The sequence below is a fragment of the Hyaena hyaena genome, unplaced genomic scaffold (genome assembly GCF_003009895.1).
Source record: "Hyaena hyaena isolate Hyena2069 unplaced genomic scaffold, ASM300989v1 scaffold_990, whole genome shotgun sequence".
NCBI lineage: Eukaryota > Metazoa > Chordata > Mammalia > Carnivora > Hyaenidae > Hyaena > Hyaena hyaena.
In genome coordinates, this window is record NW_024081616.1 from 217581 (window position 1) to 239498 (window position 21918).

The 21918-nt window shown below is 34.2% G+C and overlaps 1 protein-coding gene across 1 annotated transcript in view; it reads right to left on the reverse strand.

Annotated features, from left to right (window-relative positions):
• Positions 1-1167: 1167 nt before the first annotated feature.
• ZFC3H1 (zinc finger C3H1-type containing) overlaps positions 1168-21918 on the reverse strand; it is a 53357-nt gene continuing 32606 nt past the window's right edge. The window contains exons 17-35 of the mRNA XM_039221420.1: positions 20943-21074; positions 20717-20838; positions 19656-19757; positions 19205-19324; positions 18084-18267; positions 16413-16599; positions 14812-15000; positions 13934-14171; positions 11592-11697; positions 11309-11507; positions 10412-10506; positions 6742-6852; positions 6377-6481; positions 6081-6246; positions 4915-5015; positions 3193-3294; positions 2493-2532; positions 2188-2250; positions 1168-2058 (exon numbers count right to left, since the gene is read on the reverse strand). Of these exons, the coding sequence (XP_039077351.1) occupies positions 1921-2058; positions 2188-2250; positions 2493-2532; positions 3193-3294; positions 4915-5015; positions 6081-6246; positions 6377-6481; positions 6742-6852; positions 10412-10506; positions 11309-11507; positions 11592-11697; positions 13934-14171; positions 14812-15000; positions 16413-16599; positions 18084-18267; positions 19205-19324; positions 19656-19757; positions 20717-20838; positions 20943-21074 (2500 nt within the window). The 3' untranslated portion in view covers positions 1168-1920. The remainder of the gene's footprint in view (positions 2059-2187; positions 2251-2492; positions 2533-3192; positions 3295-4914; positions 5016-6080; positions 6247-6376; positions 6482-6741; positions 6853-10411; positions 10507-11308; positions 11508-11591; positions 11698-13933; positions 14172-14811; positions 15001-16412; positions 16600-18083; positions 18268-19204; positions 19325-19655; positions 19758-20716; positions 20839-20942; positions 21075-21918) is intronic.

Here is a 21918-nt window from a genome sequence, read left to right on the forward strand (position 1 = left end):
CCAGGCGCCCCAAGCTTCTTGATTTTAAATAGCAGTATGACAACTGATCAAAAAGGAAACACCTGCTTTATGAATGCTAGGTCCTCTGCATGACTATGCACAGTGTGACAGCGACTCCTGGAGTTGTTATCATGGATAGCCTCCATGGACCATGGAGTATGCAAAGTATTCTTTTTTTAAAAAGAGGTAAAAGTTACTGCTGATGAATTGTTAATGTAACAAATGGTAAGTTGAAGAACATATAAAAGTTCAAAACTTAGCGCTGTCTGCAAAAAACTGACACATTCCAGTTAATTAACATCAAAACTGTTACATGATGAAGGGACAGACTGGAAAAATTTTTCTAAGCACCTAACAATGGTTTTCAAATAGTGCAGGGAAAGTTTTCAGGGTTAAACACTTAAATGCATACAGTGGAGGAACACACCCCTTTGTCGTTACTGTCTTCCACCCAAATTTCTTTGGTTTTAGAGAAAAATCAATTAGCCTCATTTTGATTGAATGAAAGACACTAGACAAGTGGGTTTCATCCCTGACCTCACCCAAATGCACTTACTAGCCAAATATGCATCGTCTGGTAGGCACACGGTTGGGCCTCAAAACATGGTTTTATTCTGGCTAAGCAATATACAGATAGCAGATGTACAAATTTGCCTACTCTTTCATGGGGCTGCTGCTCTGTCTCCAATAATCAGACTGAATTATAGTTATAAAACCAGATTTGTCAAAGTGTGTGTATCATTAACCAATTTTCTACCAGGTGCAAACAACCGACTACAGACTAGGAAAAAAAACCTACAAGGTCTCCTTTATATTTGGTCATAATGATATTCAACATAAGAGAGCATGTCATTAAGCAAACCATTCAAGCTACAGTTGGGAGATACTTTCTAAACACTGGGTTCTGAGAACAAGGAATTTAAGGGTATTGCAAACCTGTTTACTGTCCCCAAAACAGAAGAGAACTATCACCAGAATGTTTTTAAGGGAAAGCAGGATAGGAGACAGTTACAGTGAAAATCCGTATCTCGTATTGCAACCCTTTCCCACCACGTGTGTGAAAAGTGAATAAAGACAGCAACGTTTTTTAAAAAGTTAACTTATATTAAAAATATTTTGTTTATAAACAATTTTAATACTACAAAGTAGTATTTCAATACAAAGCAGTTCAAATATTAACTGTTCTTTAAACTGTTAAACTTTATTATAAATTAAAATTTCTTTACAAAAAAATTGCACATAATATTTGACCACTCTTAGGTTCTGATGCACTGGCATTTGCAATAGTTTCTTTAATCTTCAAGTTAAACAGTCTCAGCAAGGAGTCCAGAACGTAGAAAGGGCAATAAACAACCCTGTTAGAGCATTCAAGTGCAACTAGCAGACTTGTGGCCATGGCAGTTACACTTTCCTTAAGATGGACTGCTTAAGGTTTAAATCCTGAAATGAAGAATCTCAAAGGTTTAAAAGAAGAACTAAAAGGGACTGCCTGCTTTTTACTGTAAACACAGCCCTGGAAATTAAATCCCAACAAGAATCTCTCAGGCATCAGAGAGTGTCAAGTGAATCAGGAATAGCACAACGTAAAGAAAAGGGGGAAAGTAAAAAATAAAAACAAAAACAAAGCAAAATTAAAATAAATGTCAGTCACTTTGAGGAACTATACTTACGTACATGATGTTATGAGAATCTGGCAGGGCCTAGCAGTAGGCCAAACAGGAAGTTCATTTATCCAACCGAAGAGGGTCATGTTCATTGCTTCCGGTTTTGAGGATAGGATATTGTAGGGGACTTGATATGATCAGTAAAATGCTTGTCTGCCTTACGCAGACCTTAGCCAGGGATCAGCCTAATCTTGAAGGATCATTCAAATAATTTTGGCAATTATTATAAGGACTTAGAACTGACTGCACCCAGTGTTCAGTGATTCTTGCTTTCTGTTTTGTAACTGTTTAAATTTAAGAGCTCATTTAGGCTGACTCCAATCTCTTGGCACTTGGAAACTAGTTTTCTCAGGTTATCAGTTTTACCTCCTTCTGATGCTTCAAACAAGAGTTGCTGTAAAAGATAGGGAAGCACAGAAGTAAGACTTAGCTAGATTTTGAGCATCACCACATCAATGGATATGGCACATGCAGAAAATTTATAGGAAAACTTCAAGATGAAATAAAAGGTAAAAAGCATTACATCTTTCCACAGTGATGCACAAAGTGGTAACTTCTGTAAGGCTCTCTGATATAAACGGTGGACCTATAAGATAGATATACACACAATTCCATCAGAAAACATGATGAAAAACATCTTTATAATCCTACTTATTTGACTGGGACCTCATACAATACAAAATGGTTACATAGGGTTTTCAAGTTTCCAAACATATAGAGTTCTTGGCATGGTTAACATCTATGTATTAATCCTTTTAAACTGAGAAATCAACAACAGGGGCAGAACAGCTTAAAAACAAAGTGACCCATCTGATAATCATAGCTTACCTCTCTTTGTCCCTTTAGAACAATCTCAGCAGCAATGGCTCTAAGAAAAAACAAAGGAATATAGAAAAGGGAAAAGAAAAATTTATATATCTTTGAACGAAATGAGATACTACCACTGGCAGAATACTGACTGTGGGAATCTGAGTACAAAACTTCCTGAAAGTAACAGGCTAAACTTCCAAGGAGGATAACCTATAGTGAAAAGAAAAATTCAACAATTTTTATCAACTTTACAAAAATTAAGCAGACCAGTGTTTTGAACATAAATAACGTTCATGAAAAATATTCATAATTACAAGTAAGAACACCTGGCACTAATAATACCTTAAAAAAAAAGACATCAAACTATAAAAGGGGGGAAACCCCACACATTTAAAAAAGGATGGTCTTAAAAGGTGTAATAACAGATCTGTTTATTAACAGTACTGTTACCTAAATATTCTGCCTCAAAAAAAAAAATCCAAATTCTACCCAGTTTTGCTTTTAAAAGCCATCGTTAACGAGCATTCCCTTACTCTTGGTAGAAAACCTCAGCCAAAAACCATTTACCAAATGGCAAATCTAAATTAGAGTAGAGATCTGTTCAAGGAAAAAAAAAAAAAAAAAAAACCATAGATGTCATTTCAGATTTACCTGTCTGGAGCAAACCTTACAAATAAAAGAAATAGCTATAAAAACATGTACATGATTGCTGCATTACATTTTCCAGGTGGCCAGGCATGTTGGAATATTATATGTAAACATCTTGGCTTGAAGTTTCAGAATCTGAACATTGCTTTCTTCCCATTCATGTTGAAGTAGCCTGCAAAGCACATTCAGGAAAATGAACAAGGCACTGCAAGTGTAGGGAACCCCTAATGTGCTTATGAACAGAATGCTTGATGAGGTACAATTCTGATCAGTTAAATTCCCTCAAGGCTATTCAGCATGTGACTGTAGGATACCTCTTACAAAAATCACCCCCAGCGGGACAGGAACAGGCAACTTAGCAAGATACCCAGTCAAGACCCATGCCATATTCAATAAACTAAAATAAGGTCCACATATTCCTATACTAAAGCATTCCCTCCATGTGCCCCCTCCCCCAAATTTTTTACAATAATGATTTGGTATATTAATGCAATTTCCTAGTACTTTTCTATCTTTATTAAACAGATTAGATGTAATAGTGAAAGTTTCTTGGGCCAAAACCTGAGTACAGTGACTAATAAATAAGTTCTCTACTCCAAAAGAAAAAAGATAAGAATGACCACAAAGAAATAATTATCAAAACACAGAAGTGGAGCTTTACCAACAAACCCAACAATTAAATTACCTGTATTCCTATAATGTCTATAACTCTATCATAAGAGAAACTAATCAAAATACCACATTTTTTATTTTTCATGTTTTACCAAAGGTGACACTTTATAATAGAAATTTCTGTATTAGTAGCTTCTGCAGACTAGAATGCTTACTAAAAATTCTTATTATGAAACACTATTTTTGTCACAGCCTTGGGCCTTTGAATTTTTTTCCAACTTCATACCATTTTCCCACACACATGCTAAGTGGAATGTAAATACTTTAACACATAAGGAAATATTTGATAAATATCTTAGGTACCTTAGGATCCACAAAACAAACTTAGAAACATAAGACACAACTGATGTAGCAGGAATGACTGCACAAGTATAAGCCAAAGCATTAGCATGTAGGATACCATTTTGAATTAAAAAGCACAATTCTTGACAGTGAAAATAAGTTTACTCTGTCAGAGCACAGAAACTACAAAGAAATGCTCAAAAATCTCCAATCCAATGTACGAAATCTGCAGTTAAGTGACTCTCAAATGTGATTTGAGGGTTCAAAGCTCAGGAATCTGTATTTTTAAGTAAGCTCCACACCCAGTGTGGGGCTTGAAATCACGACTCTGAGATCAAGAGTCCCCATGCTCTACCAACTTAGCCAGCCAAGGACCCCCAGGAATATGTAGTTTACATGAACATCCTGGAGATACTGATGCATGTTAATACCTGAGAGCAACTGACATACATGAAAACAAGTCATAATAACCAAGATATATGCTGCTGGCTGTTATCTTTGTAAAGCACTTTACAAATCTCTTAAGCAATATTCCTTTGCTATGTAAAAGAGGGTTACTGCTTCTTATGTATGTGCTAAGGACAGATGGGATGTGCTTAGAGACACAAATGAACTTTACTTGAATTACATACCCCTTAAAACCTGCAGTCTTCTCAAGTTTTCAGGTTTTTAAACTGACTTTTATATGAAGCTATATATTGCTTAACTCTTAAAGTAGTATATATCAGTGAAAAAATAGTACAGAACAGACTACTCTTAATCAAGTTTTTAAGAATAATTTTATATGAAGAACTATGTACTACTGAGCTGAGACTGAAAAGAATTTTTTTTTTCTTACCTCAGTGCAAGTCCAGAATTAGTTGGCATAATTGAGCAAAACCGTTCCAAGGTTTTGGAATGCTGAGTCTTTGGAACACAGCTCAAATAAAAGAAAATAACCTGGAAAGGTCGAGGGGAGGGAAAATAAATGCAACAAAATGTGAAATCTAATTACTTAGGTGTTTTAATGAGAAAACCAAAATGGTCTTTAAGAAATGAATGTATAAATTATAATAATGTATGATGCTGTGAGTTACAGTTCCTACCATTAATTATATTAGTGACTTTCCAAATATGAATTAGGAAATATGATCTAGTGATGACAGCCATGGACTGAGAACACTGACAAGAAGCCAGGAGTCCGGGTTTTCATTCCTGAGTCTACCTGTACTTGCTGTATAGCTGGGCAAGTCATAGGACTAATAATACCTGCCACATCTTGCTCATGGAATGCCCGTGTGTAAATGACTTAATGTCCATAAAGTGGTTTGAGATCCTGGGATAAAGAATGGCATAGAAGTACAAAGCATAGTAATTGGTTATCCCGATTGGCAACAAACCATCCCACCAAAAAAATAGAATACATATATGTTTTAGTCTACATGGAATTTAATAGGAACTTTTAGTCTACATTGCACTGAGTAAAAGGGGTCTCTGAAAAGAAACTAAAACAAACAACTGCTTTCTTTCTTATAAGAAAATAACCTTGTAAATGGATCATTAGTTCTACTATTAAAATTCTAAACAGTCTAATTTCAGCTTTCTTATGCCCTATCTACAGCTATATTCACTTAACACAATATTAACCAAAAAAAGTAGCTCCGCTGTGTATGATGGAATTTTTCATTCAGTGAATTTCCAATGAATCAAGCAAAACATTAGATATTATAATCACATTTCTGATCTTTCTTCTTTAGTATGTATTAAACCCTAACACCTCTTCAATTTTGCTTCAATGTTAATTTTTCTATGTAAGAATCAATAAGCACATTTTATCTTAACTAAACCTTAAAGGGCTCTATTCCTAGATTGAAGAGATAAGTAGGAAACATGGGCAATAACAGTAAATGCTAGGAAAGTGGCCCTACAAAAACCTCTTTTGATACAAAACAGGAGTTTTGCTGTCATTTTTCAAGTCTCCTTCTTTTGTACAAATATCTAAAGAAAAAAGTTTTAAGTTCTTACCCTATTATGAAATTCATAGTTGGACCAGTAATCAGCACTGCTAAAAGGAATGGGGTATCGGGCAGGGACTGTAACCAAACATCTATTCACTAAATCAGTAAAAAATTTGAATTCTTGGACTTTGTTTCTGGATCCAGCAGCTCTATTATTGGCAAAGACAAGATAACTGCCAAAAGAAAAATATTATAATTTAGAATAAGGCAGTGAATCTCTCACTCAGAAAACTGATCAGCCCTTTCCTCCCACCATATCCGCTTACTCCAAATCCCATTCTTAATAAGAGGAACTAAACTTACTCCATCCAAATCTTCTGCACTATATCAGATCTCATGGCCACCCCTAATGCTGCCTCGTATGCCTCCACTGTCTCTTTAATACTTGATAGAAGAGGATGACAAAGGCTGTTTAAAAAATGAAGGAAAATAATTTATATCTACAGCTCACCTTGATTAGTGAAAGAATGACAAAGTATATTTAAACATTACAGATATTATTACAATAGAATTCTTCTTTTGATGTTTCTTCTTTAATAATAGCATCCCTTCAACTTTGCTTCATTGACTTTAACAACAAGTTAATTTTAACACAGGGTAGTTTGGTAATAAATAACAAATGCAAGCCTAATATGCAACATTTCTCTCCATGTTAGATAATGTCTCACCAGTAAATCAGCCATAAATAAGGAACTTGGTGGTTAAATATCTCATCATCAAAAGTTCCTTTACATAAACGGGCTGGAATGTCAAGTGGTCCTGGGATATTTAAAAGATACCTGGAAAAAACAAAACAAAACACTGTTTGAAATTATGCCTGTGCACACATGGATTACTAATATTTAAGAAAAACAGAAACAAAACAAAAAAGACCTCTGTTTCAACTTAAATGTCCTTGAAGTATACTTTATTTTTACATGTATACCATACTACTTTGGTCCCATCTCTAGCATCACAGTCTATTATTTTATACCTACATGAGTAACTCCTCTTCAAAAATGAATTTATTCTAACTCCCAAATTAAACCACCATAATCATCTAATTAAAAACAGAGAACAAATGAGATTACCATGTATACCTAAAATTTCCCCACAAAATCTATACATTTCTGTAAAAAAAAAGTTCTTTAAGAGTTACAAAAGGTAACATCTGAAAATAATCTCTTCCTCACACACATACACATAGTCCTTTAGGTATATCAAAGTGTATTTGGTAACATATTTGTCCATAAGACACTTGTCAAAAGAGGTCCAAGATCAAGTAAAATTGGAAAATACTGAAAATTACAGCACTCTTATAAAAAGCCACAAGAGGGTATTTAATAGGATATTAAAGACCCTATGAAGTCAATCAGTAGAGAAATCCAGTTGGCTGTCACTAATTTAGGTTTCTCCCCAATATATCTGAATTTCTGTGTACAACATTTACCTATGTTTTTAGAGGTAATACATTGATCTCAACAATGACAATCTAGTGTAACTTTATTTTCGATTTAAAATTTTTTTTAATTATTTAAAGAAATTAAGTTTTAATGGATTAAAAGAAGCTATATGGAGGCAGACGGCAGGAGGAACCATAAGCAAGAGAAAAAAATGGGACATTTAGGAGTCAGGTTATCATCCTGCTGACTTGGCCCTACTAGCTGTCTTACCATGACTTAATCACTTAACTTCTAAGGATACTAGATTTGTCAACTTAAAACTGAGGTAACAGAGTATGACTTCAAATCTAATCTTAAGACTCCATCCTAAGCTAACTTCAGTACACTGAATAAAATTCCCTAGTTCACATCTGGGGCTACCTACTAATCTTCAAATTGATTTTGAAACACATAAAAATTACATTATCTAGTTCTGTCTTTTTATTAAACATTACATAGAAAGAGAAATGATAGATCCCAACTCTACGTAAATATTACAACACCTACAATATTCTTAGTACTTTGCTTCACAATTTCTACTAATGAAATTTAAAAAATATTTTGAACCTATTAAGAGCATCGACTTACCCTATTAATAAATCTTGACTGTATTTATAAATTTAAAAAATTTATATCAACATCAATAAGAAGTATGGCAATGCTAACACCGACCTCACCTACTGCCATTCTCCTAATAACTGACTCATAAAATATTTCCTAAATTAACAAAAAATGCACACTGTGCAAATAAAATCTTTGGTACTGTCTAAATAAACTAAGCACAAGATACCTTTTCCTTGTAGCTCTTGGTGTATTATGAATTATGACTATTCCCATGAAAACTTCCATAAGGCAAGGTGATTAGTAAACAACAGAAGATTATTAGGAGGCAGCCCATTTCCAAATTTTTATTGACAGGTATTCAGTCTCCTTCATTAAGCTGATATCAAGAAGATCTGAAGATCTCTGATTAGTTACCACAGCTGAAACTGGCAGCATCTTCTTTTAAGCTAAACCAATTACCTCCATGCCCAAGGGAAGATCAGAACCAGCAAGTCTATAAAAAGTTCAGCTTTAGATCTGTCCTGTGCCTAAGTTTGAGACATTAAAGCAATCTAACTTAAACAGGGACAAAGTCAGCATGGGGAAGCTGAACAATCTTTAAGTTCCTCACAGACAGTTTAATTATTCTCCATAATTTTGTATTTAAATTATTTCATTATTAACTGTAAGATATTAATCTAGGTGTAACAGAGCAGAAAGAACTTCAGAAACAGTCTGCTATGTCAATAAGCTGGTTACCGTAAAAGGATACACACAAAGACTCAAGTTGAGGAAAAGAATATTGACCCCAATTTTTGCCAAATCTCAAGTAAAACTGATATTCTAGGGTAGATGGAACACTGAATTAACAAAATTATGGGTTACTTTTCAAAAATATTTTTATATAACACTGCTACACTGTGGGATAAACAGGGGAAGCACCTAAGAAATATTTGCAAGCTTTGGACTTACATATTTAAAACCAGAATCTTATCTGCAGTATTTTCTACAACAAAAAATTTTAAGAGATATTCAGCTTAAGGCCTTCCTTCTCTCAGTTCCTCCTAACTTAAAATAATAGTCTGTCATGATAAAATACTTTGATGCTGTTTGATTTGGGATCAGCAAACTATGCCTATTTTTGTAAATAAAGTTTTATTAGAATACAGCTACACTCATTCATTTATATACCGTCTATGGTTATTTTCTTCCTAAAAACAGCATAAGTAACAAGAAGTGAAAGACCATACAGCTTGCAAGCCTAAAATATATACTACATGGCCCTTACGAAAAAAAAGTTTGCAGGGCACCTGGTGGCTCAATCAGTTAAGCATCTGACTTCGGCTCAGGTCATGAACTCGTGGTTCATGAGTTCAAGCCCTGTGTCAGGCTCTGTGCTGACAGCTTGGAGCCTGGAGCCTGCTTTGGATTCTGTGTGTCCCCCTCTCTGTCTGCCCCTCCTCTGCTTGAGCTCTCTCTCTAAACTGAATAAACATTAAGAAAAAAAAAAAAAAGACAGAAAAGATAAAGTTTGCTGGAGTGCCTAGGTGGCACAGTCGAGCACACAACTCTTGATTTTGGCTCAGATCATGATCTCAAGGTTGTAGGTCAAGCCCTGTGCTGAGGGCTCCGAGTGGAGTATGGAACCTGCCTGGGATTCTCTCTCTCCCTCTCTCTCTGTCCCTCCCCCATCCATGCATACTTTCTCTCTCTCAAAATATTTGTAGAAAAAAAAAAAGAAAGAAAGAAAAACACTTTGCTGAACCCTACAGAGAGATGGGGAGCAAGAAGGGAAGAGAAGCCCATCCAAAAGCAATTCCTCATGACCTGCTGTGGCCTCCTATTGTTGTTAGAGTAAGAATTCACAACTAAGCAAGCAAAGGCAGTAATTACAGCACTCTTTGTAAATTACTGAGAAAGTGGTGGTTGAGAAAAGATTGCTTGAAAGCTTCTCACTCAATATTTCAGAGGCTAGAACAATTCTCTTCAGACTTAAAAAAAAAAAGTAAAAGGCATATTATTTACATCCACTTGAGCCCAACAAATGAAATTCATTTTTTCAGAATTCACTGATTGTCTCAGATAATTCACTGCTATAGTATTAAGTACTAAAATTAACAACAATGAATTAAAAGCAGAATGAGTCACCATGATGTTAATATAAACCTTCCTTTGTTAGGGTCTTTACTCTAAGGATGCACATTACATCTTTTCTCCATTTTTATTAAATTCTACTACCCTCATAACAGTTCTATTAAGAACGTCCAAGTACTTTTTTTTTACATCAGTCTAAAATATAATCAACCCACAAAAAAACTGTAGTTTTCCCACTATACTATCTCTTTCTTCTATAAGTCGAGTTCTACAAACTTACCGAAACAGATCCAAGTTACTATACTTCTCAAACCCAGGTTTAAAGAAGGATGCAATAAATTTCCGTAAAAATGGAGGAAGATTATCTCCTTGATTCTATTTTTTAAAAAAAGAGGAAGGATATACATTAGACTTACAGTGTTTAATTAATTCATTCAAGGGAGGGTTTAATTAATTCATTCAAGGGAGGAGGGCACCTGGGTGGCTCAGTTGGTCAAGGGTCTGACTCCTGATTTAGGCTCAGGTCATGACCTTGTTCGTGGTTTTTGAAAAAGTTCAAGCCCTGAGTTGTTGCTGTGGAGCCTGCTTGGATCCTGTCTCCCTTTCTCTCTGCTTCCCCTGCAATCCCTGCCTATGCGTCTCAAAAATAAATAAACATTTTTAAAAATTCTTTCAAGGGAGGAAAAAGCCTAAAAAATAAAACAAAAACAAAACAACAAAAACACTCATTAGATTAAGTTTCTTGAGTAAGTGGGGGTAGAGATCACTTCTACATTCTGATCTCCAATTAAAGTCAACTCACCATTAAACAGCTGAACACCCAATATACCACATTCACCAACTGTCTAATAAGCTTCTATTACATGTTTAGCACTGTGTGAGGTGTGTTGGGGGCTCTAAATCTGGTTAAGACATGATTCTTGCCCTTAAAGAATAGAGTATATAAAGCAGCTATAAACAAAATTACAAAGCACTGGTATAAGGGCAATGGTAGGACTATGCACAGAATATTTATAGCAAAGACAGAAGGAATATGTAACACAGTCTACAAAGGGGAAAAGGACCAGGAAAAGCTCCTTCAAAAGGCTGATGCCTGAAACATGTTAAAGGATGAATAAGAAAATGTGAAACACAAAAACATATTTAAGAATTTTGAGGCTTTTTTTTTTTTTTTTACCTGTAGTATGAAGAATTTGCACATATGATAAAAAATCTCTGCATTCTGAGGATTTTTTTCAAATGCAGTAAGCCACACTGCCCTGGCTTTGTCATGCTGATTTGTTTGCAAATATAAAGCAACAAGGGCTTCCAATAATTGGCAGTTCACTGGACACGTTTCCAATAAACATTTACAAAGCTCCACTGCAGCCTCATACCTTTAAATAACAACAACAACGTCTAAACACATGAAAAAAATCAATTTTTAACACAAGGTTAACTGCTTGTCAATTAAGTTTTACCTCTCTAGAAGTCGGTGCAGAGCAATCATATTTATGTAAAGTGGAACACAGACCTCTACTCTTTCCTCAACAGTGTGGCTCTCATCTCTGCAAGCTTTCACCGCATCTATCCAAAAACATCACAATAACAGAAAACAAACAAAATGAATTATCTTACTATGTTATCTAAACTCTGGGAGACTAATGCAACACAGTGGTCAACCCTTTTGCTTTGCTTATTCATCTTTACTCTGGAGGTATTTTCAGGTATCTCCAAACTCCCTAAAATTCAATCTCTTTCCCTCATATCCTTGGTAAGAATAAAACCATTCAATATGTGTTCTCACATGTATCAATGTTTTCACTTAAACAAGTGTCTCTGCTTTTACCTAAATTCCTTAAAACTGGTTTCAAAAAAAATCATAGAACGAATTATCTTTTCATTTTTCTTTTCTAAGGCCTCTGTTATACAGTCATTTAATTGTCTTCCCCTAAACTATATCCTTTCCTTACTCCTTCGAAACACATTTCCCTTGTAAAGAGTCCTATCCTTGCTGCTGTGTGTTAGAGAATGGGGCACTGTTTTCCTTTGCACAACTGTTACCATTTCCTCCTTGCTCACTTCTCAGATTTACAGAGTGTGTCATTCTGAAACTGCACTTCTGAAGTTCACTTATAAAAATCATCTAAACAAACCTAAAGGCCAATACTACACTTACTTCTTTCACATTTGATAATGTTCTTCTCAATTTTTTCTTCCCTATGCTACCAAGAGTTTATTTACATGTCCTCTTGGTCTTATTCATGGACTCCTCTCTTTCCCTACTGCTATACTCTTAAGTTTCCATTTCCTCAGAGAAAATATCTCACAGCTTCAACTACTAAAAAATTTACTGCAAAAGCACATTAAAAATTGTAAAGCACTTTACAATATAATAGCTTCTACAATAATAACTTTCAAATCATTTCTCTATCCATAATCATCCACTTATGGTCCACTTCCTTATTTCCTTCCGCCAATAAGCATTTCCACTCGAATGGCCAATTACCATTCACAAATATCACTCCTACTATCAAAATCAGCCTTCCCAAATTTACTTGTTTTCTATTAAATCACTTTCTTTTTCCCAATCTCAAAACCCTGAAATCACCTTTGACTATTTCTTCCCTATTTCTGTCACCATCTGCATGTGAGAACTTCAAATGCCTCCAATAAAAATTCCCTTTTTCCCAGGTTCCATCTTTTCGTGCTTCACTTATGGCCATCGGCTTCTGGTTATTTTCACGCCTTTCACATTCTTCTTTCAAGAAACTCAACTGTTATCAAGTCTACTACACACTTACAAAGTCCTTGAAAATCTGGTATCATTGCACTTACTGAGCTTAATTTGTACTATTCTCTAGCATGAAACTCTTGCTCTGATAAGAATTCACCCTTCTTCTAATCTCCCTTCAAATCCACTGCACCAATTTTTATCTATATGTTCCTTTTTATTTACTTAGCTCCCTTAACAGGAATGTCCTCCTTTTCCTTCCTTTTCTTTGCTGGTTTATTCAATAAATATTGACTAAGCACTTCGTATGCTGCCAGACATTATAGGTCCTTAGAAAATACAGAGATAAATAAGACCAGGGTCCCATCTTTGAGGAAGCCAACTATGTCACAACAGAATCAGCTTCAAAGTCCAGTTCTAAGTCTTAAGTCTTCTGCAAAGACTTCCTTCATGACAACCCACTATAAGCTCTTTCCTTTGGGTTTATGATCTGTAATATAATTATATAAATCACAGATCTTTGTCTTCTGAAGCACAGAATTTAGACTATAGACCAACACAGTTCCATGGTCTCATATATTTAATAACTGTATCAAATGGATAGATTTTTATCTTCTGAGAAGGCTACATAATTCCTATTAGGAGGGTATATAGGCTTTGTCCTTGCTGTTTTCCGTAGTAGATAAACTAATTAGTACACGGTAGTACTCAGACTCATTGATTAATGAAGAAAACATTAATTACTTGAAAAGATAAAATATAACCTTTTAACCTTCACCTTGTGGATTATTTTTAAAAAGTACCTGGTTCTCTCAATCAACTCATTAAACATATATAATATTTATTACCTGCATATTTAGCTGATTTTCTTTGCCACAATCAGAAAAATTATGTAATATAGTTCCTGGTTTTCATAAATGTCAAATGCCCATCTTATGTGACTCAACTCTTAAATCTTTAAAGCATTTATATAGTAAAGCACTAAACTACAACTTGCAATATGTAGATATAAATTTTCCAATTAATTACGAAGAATCACAATAAGGGATAAGTTGATGTTCTAAATAACTTATAAACATTTATACTTACCTTCAAAAACTGCTAACAACATGTCAGGATTAGTCTTTACATCTTGAACTGTTTGCCATGGCATTACAAATGATTCTGTGTTAACAATTCTTGAAGGATTGGCATTAGATGGATCATAAAATTTTGAAGGGAGAACGTTGAATTCAATAAGATGTATGTAGGCCAGCCATGCCAAACATCGATCACTTGTTTTAAGGTATTCAGCTACTATTCCACCATTAGCTGATTTCAATGCATTCTAGGTAAAATGAAAAAATAATCTGTGTTTTTAGAAAAAAATCTTAACGATTCCCAGTAAGATTCAAATTTAAAGGCACAGAAAAGTACAAGGCTCATATTTCTTTGGAGTGGTTTTATATACCTAAGTCAAAATTTTGATAGTTGCCAATTTTTTAATGAAAAAACTTAGAGATGTCAATACAGATTAATATAATTTTTATTCTGCTAAGATTTATGAGCTAATTACTGAAAAAAGGTTCAACTTATCTGTACATTTTTAGTGTCACAACATTCAAAATATAGAAAGATTAAAAAGAAACAGTAAAAAAACAAACAAACCCACCAACCCCATATAGGAGATTTTCACTATGGACTAATTTTTTTCCCTTATTATCTGGATACTGAAGTATATTCTGGTGGCTACTTAATGTCTTCATTTAAACCTCATAAATACTCTTAAAAAGGCATTATCCCCACTAAGCAAATGAGGAAACAGTCATGAACTGACCCAACTTTACACAACTTACTACCAGTAAACGGCAAAACAAAGATTCAAATCTAAAGCCTGTGTGCTTATTAAACAATGCTAACCTGTAATGTTTCAGACCTTAAAAAAAACTCTCTACAAAATGTAATTACATGCTAGGATAAATGTTTACCTGTAAAACTGCAAGGGCACTCTGACACCTTCCAGTAAAAATGTGCAGCTGAACTCTAAACAAGAGAGCCTCTAAGAGCTGAAAGGACAGAATATCTGATGCTTCCTGCTTGGCTGCTCCCATCAGAAACTCCACCATCCTTTCACATACGTAATCCTTTTCTTCAAAGGTGCTTTCAAGGTGCAGAAACTGCCCAAAGGATTTCATATAATTAATCCTGCTTCATAAAAATAAACTGTAAAGCTACAGACTTTCCACATTTCATTAAGTGTCATATTAAATCTTCAATTTCTGCAAAAAGGATAATTATAAATATTTGTAAACCTATCTTCTTGGAGCACCTATCTGGCTTAGTCAGTAGAGGAAGCAACTCATTATCTCAGGGCTGTGAGTTCAAACTCGATGTTGGGCAGAGCTTACTTAAAAAACAAAACCAAAACCATCTTCTAGTACCATATCCTAGATCTTCCCTTCTACAAGTTGGAAAGTAGAATCAAACGAAAACTAAAATAATACAGAAAGATATACTCTTAGAATTACCACTGAAGCAAATTCATCTTTCCTTTCTTTGAATAAATGAATTAATGGCAGCAAGGCCATGGCAAATTACAAAAGTTCAGGTTTCTGGTCAAGTACTATTTACATTGCTTAGGTATATGACTGTACACAAATTCTGAGAACAGCATTCATATTAGATACATGTGGCAAAACAATTTAAAAGCCTAAGAAATTAAAGCCTTCCTTAAAGACCGAACAACTTTAAGGACAAACTTTATACCCTATAAAATCTTATGCTGATCAATAGCATTAACTTTGGCACAAGGCTCCAGGTCAAAAATCAAGCATCTTTTGCTATCCAAAACTATTCGGTACCCGAGTTAGAAGAGTGTGGTAAGTTCATTCATTAAGGGATAGCATATAATCCAAGTCTATCTATTCTGAATTTCAGTTAGCAAATAAATGACAAATGTGACAGTAAGAGATTTGTCTAAAAGTTTAGCTAAATCTTATGGTTGCTGAGTTCAGAAGGTAAAAGTTCAGATATTAATAAATATTTACTCACAAGTGGATTAATTCTAAGTTTAAGCATGGGTAGGAAACATCCCACTGTCTCAGAGAATAAAGAACCAATTTTTTTTTTTACCAAATCTCTTTATCACTGTGAAGTTCAATATTAGTATGAATTAAAGATTAAGATTATTTCCTTAAATAATGAGGCAAGATAGCAAAAAGACCAAAATGTTTCCTGACAGTCATAAAAATGTTTTATGAACATACTTTCAGGTGCATTACAAAAAAATTCACATTGCCCAAAATAAAATTGCCAGTAAATAGGTTAAGTGTAAAATGTTTTAAACTGTTGTATTTATTCCTTACCAATAAAGTTAAAAACAAGAAAATTTAGCCCTTCACTATATATTTTCTTATTTTAAATTTAGTCCTGACCCAGGAGTGGTTTTGAGGTTATAGGACAATGGAAAGTCATTGCATCTACATGCAAATAAAGCATATGACTTTATTAAGCTATGTATCAATATTTACAATGATCTAAGAATTGTAACAACATATACACATAAAGCTATGCTATCTTTTCTACTCACAGTCCAAAAACTTTGATAGTCGGGAGCATATTCAACAGCTGTTTCACACATTTCCTGCACTTCTTCCTTGGTTCCCCTTTTTGAGAACAATCTGAGGTAATGGCACCAAATTTCTGGATTGTCTTTGTTGTTTTCCAAAGCTCGAGCCAGAACATTTAGGGCAGAATCCAAGGACTCTGAACATAGCCTACATAAAAGAAAAAAACAGAAACATTTTTTTAACAGGCTGATCTAATGAGTCAATTTTAAAATTCCATTAAAAAATATTTTTAATGTTTACTTATTTTTGAAAGAGAGTGCAAACGGGAGGGGCAGAGAGAGAGGGAGACACAGAATCCAAAGCAGACTCCAAGCTCCGCAGTCAGCACAGAGCCCGATGTGGGGCTCCAACACACAAACCATGAGACCATGACCTAAGCCAAAGTCAGATGCTTAACCAACAAAGCCACCCAGATGCCTTTAAAGTTCCATTTTCTATCGGAAACAACCAAGAAGCTAAAATGACCTATGACAAAGGAAGGCAGAGTAGAATCTTAAATCACATCAGTCAAAAAAAAAAAAAGGTCCTGATTTCCTACAGACCTAACAATTCCTTTCTAAGTGGATGTTCAGTGAGCATTTAACAGATAAAAAAGCACTGTTATAAAACCCCTAGATTATCAGCTTCAAATGTACTTTATGTCCATATTCAGTAGTATCTTTTATGAGTTACTCTGGTTTGGGAATGGGAAAAGTTAAACAATTCCCCCTCAAGGCCAGCTACTGCCAACACAAAATATCAAAGCTTTCAATGGAACAGTTCTTTCAAAGGATCAAGGGCTTGCTATCTCTTGAAGAAGATAATTGTCTCTCATGATCCTATTCATAAAATAATGTACAGTTATTTTGGCCTTCATTCAGTAACTGAGTCAGAAAAGAAAACACTGTAACTTACCCCAGTAACATGGAAAGGACACACATGTGTGGGTGATATATTAGCAACCCATAGTGCTGCCTTACTAACAAAGCTTTTATATCAAGTTTTCAGACAGACATTCAGAATAGCTTTTAAAAACTGAATTATTATAAATTTTCAATTACAGTAATAAAAAACTATCCCTGGTAGTAAAAGATTATTCCTGTTAATAATACCAAAAAGTTGGAGTTAGAAAATCCAACAAGTTTATAAGAAAAATTACTATTTATCTTATTTGAATACATACAACACCATCCACAGAAAAAAAGCAAATTCATCAGAATTGAGATGTTCCTAGACAAGCTTTAAATCTCTAAATTAAAAATTAACATAAAATTTAATTTGTTCCACTGATTTTACCATAATTTTAAGAGACTATCACTATGTGCCTGACTTAAAAAAACAAACTATTAATAATCAATCCTTACACCACTCAGAATTTACTATTTTAACTAATCCTACTTTGAAATGAGAGCCTAGTGGAGTTAAAAACTGTGGCTAATTTATTACCCATACACTGAGCCACTCACGCAACTCAAGATCTAACCTTAAACTTTCTCTAACTGCTTTTAAACAATACAGTGCTTTTGGCTTTGTCAAAAAACAAAGACCTCATTGATACCATGCTGTAAACGTGATTACCACAGATGAAATAAACTTCAAACCTAAAAATATAAATGCGCAACAGTTGACACAAAGATCAGAAGTGGACCTACCCCTCATTCTGATTCAAGTACTTGTATGCAAGCTTGAGCCAAAGCTGTACATGAGATGGATTTTCAAGAACACTTGCTTCTAAATTAGCAATGTCATCAGTCTCATTTGTAAAGTATCTGACATCATCTGGAGTGACAACTGTATCCAAAGCTGGAACACTGATTCGATTTTCTGGCTGGAAGGCTGGAAAGTAAAGTTTATCATTAGCATCACACTTTCTTTTATCCACAGACCAAGAAAAACCCACTGGCCTCAACTTTCATCTAAAAATCTAAATATCTGAAATATATACAGTAGCTCATAGCCTTAAAATAGAGTGGTCATATAATTTATAAACTAGGACACTTTTAAAAGTGAAAGGGATGTTATTAAAAACTATACCAGGATAACAGGTACACACTAGAATTCTGCTGGACAAACCAGGAGTATGGTCTCCCTACGTGAAGGGTAAGTGGCACCACCTGATAATTCACATTCACTAAATTGTAAAAAAAAAAAAAAAAAGGAAAAAGGAAAAGAAGTTATAATTTATGAAGATAAAATTATCCCACTACTTTTAGAGAAAAAGTATTAATGTAAATAAGCACATAAGAGCATGTATCTATCAGATATCTGCTAATCCAAAAATAATAAACAAATTATGCAAACTTTAAAAAAATAAGTAAATAAAGCAAAGTTAAGATAATAAGATATACTTGACAATAAACCATTCATTCATATTTACCTTGTTTGTTCACTTATTTGTTCTGCAAGCCTACTGCATGTCAGAAAACAGACTCAAAGACAAAAGAAAATACTACCCTTGCCCTCCAGGACACCCAGGTAGTAGTTCTCAAGTGAGAGCAGCACTGCTCTCTTCTCCCTTGCTCAAGTATTTGACACCATCACATTTACCAAAGAGTTATTCCTGTATTTACTGGGCAAGGATCATGAATACAAGGGGCAATCCCACACAATGAAGAACTAAATGCATTAAATGCCAAATGGTATCACTGTTTTAAAAAAATAGAAAAAAAAACAAACCCAAAAAATTAAGCTCATAGATACACCGAAAAATTAGTAAAGTATTAGACAAAGATGAACCCAATTTAATGATTCAGGATCTTAAATTACTTCTTACCATACTTAATTGGTCCTGTAGACTGTTCCTCATCACTACTGAAGCTATTCTCTGAAACAGGTTTTCTCCAAAATTTTGGCTTCCATTTTCTTTTATCTTTGTAGGTTGTAAATGGAGGTGCTAAAGTAGAAGATTATTAGTTGATATAACTAGTTTCTTACAGTTTTTAAGGCTACCCACACAATACTCAAAAAAAGCTAAATTTATTCTGTTAGGCAGAAATGACAAACACACATATATATATTCTGCCTTACAAGAAGAGACATTTAGTCTACCCTGTAAGCATGTTATATATATAAATACATATATAGTTTTGAAAACATAATGCCAAAAAATTGGCTATCATAAAGAAACTACAAGGTCCTTTTGTGTGTGTGTGTGTGTGTGTGAGAGAGAGAGAGAGAGAGAGAGAGAGAGATAGGGAGAAAGAGAGAGAGAGAGAGATACTCACTATGGCCTTTACTTTCATTGATATTGCTAACCAGGAGAACAGCCATCTGGTCCATTGACATTCGATCTTTATTTACTCCAAAAAGTTTCTCAACATATTTTTCTGAAATTAGAGGAATGCTATCTTCATAAAAAGGGTAAAAAACATGGATCATAGAGACGAGACTTAAAGAGTATAAAGTGAAGACCAATTTAAAAATTAAAAGGAAGTATATGTTATTAGTCAAAAACACATATGCCTCCTAGAGGGCAAGGACTCCATTACCTTAATGACTGCGGCAAACCCTACACATCATGCACCCAATTTGGGCTTAAAAAACAAAAGTATTTTCTGAAACAAACTAAACAAGTAGGTGAAAATTAAAGTCCCAAATTGAGAATGATCACATTGATTCAGTGACTTTACAATCACATTAGGTTGTGATTAACACTAAATTTAATAAACACCAATTCCTTTACTTCCAAAAAACTTGTACTTCAAGGTAAATCTGGAGAAAATCTTAACAGTATTTACTCACAATTTCTGACAGTAATCTACACTTCCTATAATATCATAACGTATAAAGTCCTTTTTATTTCTTTGTAGAATATGAAATCACATTCATCTTAATTTCCAACTTTTCTCTATTTTTTTAAAACAATAATGCATAAAAATAGGAGTCTATTTTAAAATCAATAAAACTGCTAAATGAACATGTTAATATATTCTTCCAAATAAACTGAACTATCTAGAGGAGCTCTGTCCAGAGAACTTTCCACAATGATGGAAATGCCTTATATCTACACTACCCTATTGGTAAGCACTTACTGCTATTGAGATCAAAAGCAGCTATCAAGCACTTGGAATGTGGCTAGTGCAGCTAAGGAAGAAATTTTAATTAATTTATATCTGAATAGCAACATGTGGTTAGTAACTACTATATCAGAACAAATCTGGATAAAATGCCACAGATGAATGTACTGAATTATTACAACTACTTAAAGATGCCAATAACAAAACATACAATTTTTTAATTGTTTAACTTCAAACTTTCATTTGGAGAACAAGAAGTTTTTAAGTACCTGCTGCAGCAGCAATTTCTTCATCAGTGCTTGTCTCTGAACAACCAATCAAAGATAGATTGTATGACAGAATGTCCTGGAATAGCTGTTTTCGACTAAGCGTATAGTCTTGTGTATGCTGCCTAAAATATAATAACAACACAGACAAGAGAATTATGTACACATCAAAACTAAATAACCAAGACTCTTTTAAATTATAAAACATTCACAAATAAAAACTACTCACCACTGACAATCATCATCATTACATGTTCCTGTTAAATCAAAACGGCAGAAACACTGATCGGGTTCAATCATATTACTGTATGACACTGAGCTTAAGGGAAGTTTTTCCTTGGTTCGATAGTATGGACTAAATCTGAGGAGGAGAAAGGCAGACAGGCACATTATACTCCATAAACATTCCCTAGGAAATGAAGAAATTTTTTATATTTTCCATTAAAATTTCTATGCTTTGAGCTTACTATTTATTTATCCAAAATGAACTCTAAAAAACCAGAATAATCAACTGACAGGGACAACTACTTTTGTACCTAAAACACAAACGATCTGAAAAAACAACAAAAAACATCGTATTTAAACCCAGTGTTTTATCACAAAATAAAATGGTATATAATATTGGCATTTTTGCACGTTACCAGCCAACAAAATAACTAGGGGAAAAGTCTGTACTACTTGATAGGTGCTTTACGATTTTATAATTAAATCCTACCCATTTAGTTTCACAAAGTCCAGAAGTCTTTAAAAAAAGACATCCACAAATCTAATCATCTGAAAATGTCTAAATCAGTTTTATGAACGCTGGCCAATGCATTCTTTAGAATAATGGTAAAATTCTTCTTAAAATTTAAAAATACTTGGGGCACCTGGGTGGCTGAGTCAGTTAAGCATTAGGCTCTTGATTTTGGCTCAGGTCATGATCTCATGGTTCATGAGATCAAACTCTGCATTGGGCTCTATGCTGACACAGATAGCCTGGCTGGGATTCTCTTCTCCCTCGCTCTCTGTCCCTCCCTTGCTCACTGAACACATGCTCTCTATCAAAATAACATTAAAAAAATTTGTTTAAATTCTCATTCAACTCCAGTTATTTTTCCTAAAATCCCTAATAGACAGTAATCCAGTTTTCTCCACAATTCCCCAACAGCCAGAAATTAGGATTTGGTAGGAATAAACCCACTATGAGCTAAACTTTACTTCCT